The sequence below is a fragment of the Oryza brachyantha genome, chromosome 10 (genome assembly GCF_000231095.2).
Source record: "Oryza brachyantha chromosome 10, ObraRS2, whole genome shotgun sequence".
In the NCBI taxonomy this organism is placed as follows: domain Eukaryota; kingdom Viridiplantae; phylum Streptophyta; class Magnoliopsida; order Poales; family Poaceae; genus Oryza; species Oryza brachyantha.
In genome coordinates, this window is record NC_023172.2 from 1954901 (window position 1) to 1964717 (window position 9817).

The 9817-nt window shown below is 44.5% G+C and overlaps 1 protein-coding gene across 1 annotated transcript; it reads right to left on the bottom strand.

Annotated features, from left to right (window-relative positions):
* Window positions 1-3716: 3716 nt before the first annotated feature.
* Window positions 3717-5300, bottom strand: LOC102710624 (formin-like protein 5). Its single transcript, XM_040528402.1, has 2 exons — window positions 4898-5300; window positions 3717-4528 (listed from the first exon to the last, which is right to left on the bottom strand). Exons 1-2 carry the CDS (start codon window positions 5139-5141, stop codon window positions 3975-3977), a joined length of 798 nt encoding a protein of 265 aa, XP_040384336.1. The 5' UTR covers window positions 5142-5300; the 3' UTR covers window positions 3717-3974.
* Window positions 5301-9817: the final 4517 nt, after the last annotated feature.

The window sequence follows — 9817 nt, forward strand, 5'->3', positions numbered from 1 at the left end:
AGTGCTTTGAATTGAATTAAATATTCTCTAGATTTTGAACCCTCCCAGGGAGGAAAACCCATGCCATGATATAGAACAATATTAACCAGGAACAAAAGAACCACAAACTACCAGCACAAGTCATGTCTATATATATATGTGGCGATTCAGAAATTTGATCTTCATATGGTAAAATACAATAGCAAGAACTTTCCCAAAAAAAAAAGGGAATTGTCATGTGATCAGGAGGAGAAATATTACACGGAGACCTACGTACGTACCCTTCTTTGTTTAAAATGATCCATCAAGTTCAAACATAAAACTTCGTTGGGAACGGTTTATAATCACCAATTTTACCATGGAATGAGTGAGATTAGTTCCATGTAAATGATGATCACCTGGTCAGCATTCAGCAACAAAAACATACGTTTCCATATGGGGACTTATGGACCGATGATCTGTTAGTGTCCTAATCCATACCATTACTCATTAGGGACCAACCAAGACCAAGAATGTTGCAACCCCCCCCCTCCCGGCGCCATCTTTTTTATTTTCTTTTCCTTATAGCCAAAATTTGAATTTTCAATCTTAAATTCAGAGTTGATTTTCAGGTTTTTTTCAACCAAAGTTTTATTTTCCAGTTTTGTCTTGCACATTGCTAACAATGTTGACCAAGACAGCATCATGGTGGAGGATTACGAAGAGTTGCTAGAAACTGATCACCAAGAGTTTGAGGCTCAAATCAATGAATTCCGGGAAAGATCCCTTCATGTTACGAATTTTTTGAATTTAAAATTTTATTTATTAAATTATTTACAAATTTAATTTTGTTTTTCAAAAATTCACATAACTAATCACCTGCCGCCCTCTGAGAGGGCGAAATGATGACATGGCATACAGCTTACCAAAAATTCACAAATTTAATTTTGTTTTCTCCCTCTTTCCTCATGCTCCTCTCTCTCTTTACTTTCCTTCTTCTCCCTCTTGCTTCTTTGCCGCACAAAGACAGAGTACAATGCAGGCACTTTAGTGGTCGATAGTAGAGTTAGCACTTGGGATGTGTCTTAGTAGGCTAGCCCAAGGCACGACAAGAAGTATAGCTCGACATGGAACAAATTGGACCCAGGTTGGCATGGCCCGTACATGACTCGTGCCCCTTCCTCGAAGTTGGGCACGATGTGACACAACACGACCTAACCAATTGATTGTGCTTAGGCCAACATGACACAGAGAAGGCACAATATCTTGGTAATGACCTAGACCCTGTTTGGATCCAAAAAAAGTCTTACGACTTCTAGGAAAAAGTCTCTCTTCTTTCAAACAGAAGGGACTTTTTTGTGTAGTCCTTTAAAAATTAGTAGTCCCTAAGGAGGGACTTTTAGGTACTTTTTCTCCCTCTTTCCACCCATTGCCCCTCTTCTCTCCCCTCTGCAGCCGCTCGCTCGCCTGCTTGCCTGCCGGCCCACCGGCGCTCGCCCCCTCTCCGTCCCTGCGACGACGTCCGCCGCCATCGAGGCCATCCTCGGCCACCTGGCCACCGACGAGATTTGCCGCCGCCTCCACCGACGCGATTTGCCTCCTCCGCCGCTGCCGACGCACGTTACCACCGAGGCTGTCCCCACCCACCGGCGCCGAGCGGGATCCTGACCGCCTGGTCGCCGATGCGATTTGTCGTCGCCTCCATCGACGCGATTTGCCATCGCCTCCGACGCCACTGCCGCGCGTCGTCACCGAGGCCATCCCCACCTGTCGGCGCCGAGCGGGATCCCAACCGCCTAGCCGTCGACGTGATTTGTCGTCGCCTCCACCGACGCGATTTGTCGCCGCCTCCGCCGCCGCCGCCACATGTCATCACCGAGGCCGTCCCCACCCGCCGGCAACACAACACAACACAATGGGGAAGCTGTGCTAAGCTGGCACAACCCACATCAGCATGAAGCATGATGGGCCATGCCATGCCAACCCCACACAGCCCAAGTCCCAACTCTAGACGATAATGAGGTGGAACAGTGGCTCGAAAGGTAGGTCACTATCCGGCCAACGACTAGAGGGGAAAGGGAGGAGCTCGCACATGGGCTATGAGACACGACTTGTTAGCAGCGGGCTTTGGAGTGTTGTGACGGCTAAGCTCCTGTTGGCATCCACACCATGCGGAGGCAACAAGAGAGCTTGATGACGATGGACCCCTTGCTGAATATCAAGATGAGCGACGCGCAAGTCCGACTTGACCAAGCACATCTAGTGGAGTAGCTCTAGGGGTGACTAGAGGGAAACTATGGCTAGAGAGGTTGTGGTAGGCTGAGGATGGAGGTCACACTATGAAGGCAGGGTTATGTACGAGATGTGGAGTCTAGATTCATAGGTTTGGGGTGGCGGGATTGGTTTGATGGCTTGGATAGGGCAGAGCTCCTCGTGGGCATGCACCGAGTGTTTGATAGAATACCTGTCCAACTCTTAGAGGGCTTTGGGAGAGGTAGTAGTTAGCAGTGATGGTGGTGGTGCGGGCGGTGAAAAGGATGAGCCCGAGGAGATCGGTATCTTCTTGTAGCCGTGGCTAGAACTTGGTAATATGGACGGTGGCCAAGGCACAACTAATGGGGTTGGCTAGCAACTGTGTAGTTGCCAGCAATAATGGCACAAGAAGGACGAGGGGAGGTGCGTCATAGGTATGCTCGGTGGAGTCCTTTTGACATAGATGAATGGCACAATGGTGTTTGCCAAGGGGAGGTGATGTCATGGACTCGGTGTAGTGGTTTAATTGAACGGGTTGCGGACATCGGGAAAAGAGAATAATAAAGCTAGACGAGGTGTTGCGCGAGGCTGTTATTTCCATGGCGTCTCACCGGAGTTAGACAGCATCGAATTGCGGCTAAATAGATGCCATATAGTGTGTCGCTATGCGTAGTATAATGTGCGAGGGCTCGCGATGTCATCTCATCGACCCTAGCCCACATGCGATGGGATTTGCAGGAGAAGGTGAAACCACCGTTTGTGGCTTGTTGCACTTCATTGTCACGTGATATGTCATGGCCATTTGTGCACTTGGCGGGTGCGGGACTAGGGTGTGGCTGCCCTAGTCGTGCTAGCTTGGACAACGAGCTAGCTAGACTGAGGCCTCGTTCGGCAAGAGGGGATGATAAGTTAACTCACCTGACACGGAAAACATAGTAATAGATTAGTATATGATTAATTAATTATTAATTATTAAAAAAATATAAAATAGATTAATATAATTTATAAAAACAACTTTTCTATAGAATTTTTTTACAAAAAATACACCGTTTAACAGTTCGAAAAACATATGCACAGAAAATGAAAGAGGTAAGTTAATTTACCATGCCAGCCGAACGCAGCATGAGCGAAACGAGAAAGAGGTCACAGGCGGGCTGGTCTCGATAAGACAAGGGAAGAGAAAGTAGTTGGGCCAACATGTTGGTAAAATGAATATATATGTAGGAGACGCAGCTTTGTCGGGCCAAATGAGAAAAGAATACTGGAGCTCTTGGGCCCATGTGCAATGGAAAGGCAGCAAGACAGCGGGTCTAGCTCTTTCGGCTTGGCTGGGTAAGGAGAAATTCATTTGACGTATATTTTGGCAGTTGGGATGGAGGGAATACAATTAATTAAGGAGGTTTCAAAGGAGAGTTTGATTTCCAAACTTTAATCTTCACTTTAAATTGTGAAGAAAATTTTGGAGAATATATATATATATAAGGATGCAATTTAGTGTACCGAATTAACATTAACATGATCCACCACACCAAACATAACCATAATTTTGATCACTACAACACGGTTGTTTCTGGAACGCGTGGAATCGATTTCTTTCAGAAACATCAAAATGCTCGGATTTGAATCCTGATCTCCATCATTCGTACATACGACGGATGTTCGACGGCAAATTGTTACAACTTTATTCATACAAATGCAACGAAATTCGTTGAACCGCATGCGTTTCAAAACCGATGTTCCTCTGAGCACGGCAACCTGCCGGCCTACGGTGCCGGAGGCGACGGTGGCTGTCGTGGCTCCGGCGGCGGCGACGGCGGCGAGGGATTCCTGCCACCTCCTTGTGCGGGCGCTTGCGGTTGCGGCAGCGACGGCGGCGACGAGGGACTCCTGCCACCTCCTTGTGCGGGCGGTTGCGGCGGCGGCGGCGACGAGGGACTCCTGCCACCTCCTGGTGCGGGCGGTTGCGGCGGTGGCGGCTGCTTCCCGATCTCGACGACTTGGGGCTGCACGGCTTTGTTCTTGGGAATGGTGACCTCCAGCATGCCTGCCTTGAGCACGGCGGTGACCTCGCCGGCGACGTACTCCTTGGTGAGAAGCAGGCGGACGTGGAAGGGGCCTATCCCGTGGATGTCCTCCGGCCCGGCGCCGGCGCGGCCGCCGCCCTTCCACTTGATCTCCAGCAGGTCCTCGGTGGTGGTGATCTCGAGGTTCTCCTTGGAGAGGCCCGGCACCTGCAGCCACAGCTGGACGCTGTCCTCGCCGTCCTTCATCTCCCACCGCTCCTTCCCGTCCGCCGGCGGGAGCGGGTACAGCAGAGCTGGATTTGTCGCAGACGCCATGCATGGCATCATGATTCAGATTCAGAGTGCGTGCATCTTTATTTCTCTTATCCAATTACATTTGGTTGCAATTAATTCAGTTTTTTAATAACTACTTTAGAAGCTATTTGTTGGTGAAATATTTGTTGTTTACGACAAGATTCGATGAAGTAGAATCTTTTGCTTGTTACTAAGTTTAAACAAGTAGCTAAATACAGGTGCTTTAATTAAAACAGGTAAAAGAAAATATGTCCGAACATTCAAAAAAAAATACTAAAAGTATATTTATAACTGAAGGTAGTTCGATTAATACAGATAGTAAAGACCTACAAAAACACGTACATTTCAGTGAATTGAAGTGTACATACCGGTGGGAGGAATGGTGAACGCCGGGCGGTGTTTCTCCGGCCCGCCGGGACCAGCACATACAACAGCAAGCGTACGCCGCCTGCACTCGACGGCGGCAGAGAAGAACGACGGCGGCAGCGGCGGCGGCGGCCTCCAGGAGGACTGGCTGTGGCCAACCCGCCGCCGTACGCCGGAGGACGCCTGCCGCATCACGGGCGACCGGCTCACCGGAACGCAAGAGGCCACAACCACCGTCGACAACATTATCACAAGTAGTAATATATAGATAGCACCAGCAGATTAACAAGGAACAGGGGCAAAGAACTGAAATGTATATACGAGGGAGAAGAAATGTGTGATTGATTCTCACTCGAGCTGCTAGCTACTGTAGTATCTTGCTAGCTAGTGATCATCTGAAGCCATCCTGTGGAGGCAGCTGGTGATTTATGCTGCGTTCAGGGAAGAGTTTATATATGCAGGGAGACAGGAATCTGGGAATATATGGGGAAATTATTCTAAACCGGATGTCTCCTCGTTTATTACATACTCTCTAATTAGTCACTAAAAAATTTTAAAAAAATTTATAAAGATAGATTAATATAAGATATATCATTACACAAACATACAAGTTCAAATTTGACTTTTACAATCCATAACAAAAATAACAAATTAAACTCTGAATAGTATAGGTATACTCATAGTCATATTTGTTATTTTTGTTATGGATCGTAGAAGTCATATTTAAACTTGTATGTTTGTGTAGTGATATATCTTTATATTAATCTATCTTCACAATTTATTTTAAATTTTTTAATGACTATTTGAATAGCATGCAAAGACGTCCCCTCCAGGATTTAAAATCCACTCCTCAATATATGCTGAATTGGCATCGATCCATGGATGCATACACTTTGCTTGGTCGGCTTAGCAGAGAATAAATCAAAGAGAGATCTCAACATCACTCTGCTAGCTAACCCGTCCGTCCTGGAAGCTGCTTTGGTACGTAAAGCGATCACACACATGTTCTGAAGGGGGGTGAATGGCATCTTTATGCAGGACAGACGACGGGGTGTTTGATCATTTCGTCTAGCTGCTGACTGCTGCCATCCATGTTTCCTTTTCTCTTTTTGTCACCCCTTTTTTTCTTTACTTCATGAGGACGAGATGCTGCTCATCATCATGTCCATGCATGTGGTTGCCTTTGGAGACGAAAACCGTCCGAAAACTATCTCTCCTATTTTTTATTCTATATTTTTTGTTTAAAAATAAAAATGGAATAGTAGAGGTAGGAAGGAAAATTATATCGTTACCGTCGGAATTCCAGAAACGGAACCACCAGTAAAAAATATATGTATCGATATCAGTCGATAGGCGGAAATACACATTGAAAATAACAATATATATAGCATTGCATAATTAGTATAAAGATAGGTACATGACATACTAGTCCATACTCATGTCATATCAATTAATGCCATACAAAGTATAGAGCATGGGAGAGTACGAGTTGTTTAGGGTTATTGAGCAAGATTGGTGAATGGGTTGTATGGTTGTGCATGTGAAACTTTGCTAGGTTAAGTGTTTTTGTGGGCTTTCGAATATTTTCCGATAATTTTCAGAAACATCATGTCTAATATGGAATTCCAACAAAATAGTCAAAAGAAATGCATTACCATTTCTCGACAACTTTTTACTGTTTCCATTTCCAATCCTGAGAATTTCTATTACCGGCTAAAACGGTCGGGAGAAACTGGCAACGACAGCCGGTACGGTTGAGATTTTCTATACGGTTTTTGACCCTACTTGCCCTGGTGATCACAGTGTTTCCCCACTATTAGCAATCTAATTTTGTTCTAGCTCTAAATGTAATAACTATTATTAATTGTCATCTTAGTCATCAAAAGTTGTGTGATTCCATTATGTCAGAGAAGAAAAATGTTGATCGATAGATAATGTCACTGGTTGTCGTAGTGGTCATCCATGCATCCCCTCTTCTGTAGTACAATACCAAATGTTGCCGGGGTTCTGTACAATGCACCCATGATACATCACGACAGGTATATCACTTCTATTTGATATGTGATGGAGAATTGCATTTGAATAACGTTTCTTTAACACTTAATTTCACACTGGTTATCTTTTACTATCGATTCAATTTTAAAATTAATTATGTTTCATATCAAATGTACCACGTTGCCAATCCACCTAGATGACACCCTGCCATCTCATGTTCACTGTCACCACCCACCTGCCACATGATGTTCCACTACGCTGGTTCACGTCATCTCTGACGGACTCATACTCTTACCTGTGACGGGTAAAGTGTTTGGTCATAGATCAGTGGTCACTGATGATATTGAGCCACCTGTGACGGGTAGAGACCCGTCAAAGGTAAAAGTCACTTTTGACGGAGTTCAACTGAAATCCGTCACTGAAGACCTCCACCTATGACGGTTAAATATATTAACTCTTTGATGGTGATCCTTATCTGTGAGTGGTCTCAATTCCGTCACGGACCTAAAAAATGTGGCAAAAATAATTATAGACATAGCTAGTCATAGACTTTCATTAGGCATTCACAAATCACAAAAGTAATCACATTCACAATCATTTGGACACAAAACAGAATCACAAGAAACATCACAATCACGTTCATTTGGTCAAACAACAAAATTACTTCACATTTACAATCATTTGGGCACAAAACAAAATCAAAAAAAATCATCACCACTGGCAGATCTGGTGGTTGGGGCCTGGATCTGCCTAGAAGCTCCAGATCCGGCCGGCGCCTGCAAGCTTGGGCCGATGGAGGTGTAGACGGAGGCGGCAGAGCCCGCAGCCGAAGGCGGAGTTGGCGGAGCCCGCGGGTGGTGGCGTAGGCGGCGACCGGAGCATGAGCCGGCGGATGTGGAGGGCGCCGCCATCAGGCCACCATTGCCTCCCCTCCCGCTGTTGGCTGCCACCGCACCATGGCTCTAGATCCGTCCAGTTCCACCGTGCCTCCCCTCCCGCCCCTGCCGGATCTAGCGGAGGGGAGGGCGCCGTCGCCCATGCCGGACCGGCGTGCCACCCCTCCCGCCCTTGCCTGGCCGCCACTCATGCACAGAGAGAGAGGGAGAGATAGAGAAATGGGGAATGGGGCAGAGAACCGAGAGAAATGGGGGAGAGAACCGAGAGATCAGTCGGTCTTATCTCCTCCTGTTGTGGGCCCCGCTGGGAGAAAATAAAATCTCCTCCCTCACCTCAAACGGGTAACGGTTTCCAATTCTAGTCCATCACAGGTGACTAGTTACCTGTGACGGGTCGCAGCCGGATAGGTCACTGATGACAGTATCCCACATGACCCGTCAAAGGTGACCTTCATCTGTGACCAACATTTATGCCCGTCATAGATATTCCGTCAAAGGTGTGAGGATCTGGCGAAGTGTTCACACCTCACTCCTCACAGTGTGGAAGTAAGGATTTTTTTTTTGGTTTGTGAACCTTTTTTATTCTTTTAATTCCAAAAGTAAACTCTGTATCCAAATATAATTTCATGTCTGAGCTGTTATGCCAATTGCTCTTGGCATAATAGCATTCTTTGGCCACGTTAGTTAAATTGGTGCAGTCACACTATAGTCTTACTAGCATGGTCAAACAACGTTACTACGTCAACTCCTTAAAGCTTGACCAAAATTGTTAGAGGGTGTTACTTCAATTCTAATGTTTTTTGATCATACGTTCCAAAAGGGTCTAAAAGTTGTTGTTAGTTAATTTCAATTGGACTGTAAATAGTAGATAGCGCTCCTGCCCACATACACTTCCATCTTTTCCCTTATGCTTATAAGCCAAAATTTGAATTTGCAACATTAAATTTGGAGTTGATTTGGGGTTTTTTCACCAAAGTTTTTTTTATAGATCACTAAGAATACATATATAAATATTTTATTCACAAATTATTTTTATTTGTAAATATGCCGTTTGGCTTCAACCTCTAGTAATATATTCAATATATGACTTGCATCCCATATTTTATCACTGAGCTTTCTGTCATCCTTGGGAAGGCATATTTTGTAAAATCAAAACTTGCCTTGAATTATGGAAATGGAAAATAGTTTGCCAACAAGTATTTGAATTGAGATAATATGTTTTTAATTTTTATTTTTTAAAATTATTTCAATTCTTGTTTCTACAATATAGGACAAGTTTTGATTTGTTCAAAATAGGTTAAAATTAATCCTATATTTGTTGAAATCGAAATCTCTTGTAGGGCTTCATGTACATAAACATAATTTTCAATGTTATATACATCTATTAGAAAAGGATGTTTTACCACCACATATGGAGTATCCAGCAATATTTTCTTCGCTGTATTATAAGACATACATAGTATCCCTAGGTACCTTTCACTTTAACCTATCATCTTCGTCATCGTGCTGGTAAAATGGCACCCTCTCTAAAGAGATGGTTTTTTTTTTTGCCAACGGAGAGTGGAGAATTATTGCTTTTGTAGCTTTTTTAGTCCGCGAGGTGCCACTTCACCATTCCAACGTGGGAGAAGAGGGAGGAAGATTGTGGAGCTCTTCCATAGCAGGTCATGGCACACCATGCAGGTGATGTGGCAGCCATATGATAGCATATATTGTGTTTAAAATAGCACTGAATCTAGAATATGACGGTAAAAAAAATAAAAAAAAAATCAAAGTATAGTATCTCTGTACACCATCTGACCGCATAGTCTTTTAGGATTGTGGCATTTGAGAGTGGGAGAACAAAGAAGATGGCATAAAGTCAAAAATCGAGTATCTCTAGCTGAAAGTTGTGTCCAACAAATTAAATTCTCTCTCTATATATTTGATCGGATTGTACAGAGCACCTGATGAAATTCTTGCGTACCAATATTAGTTTCCTCATTGGATTCCTGTGATTCTTCCCCTGTGTCTATCAGACATTAATTTAAT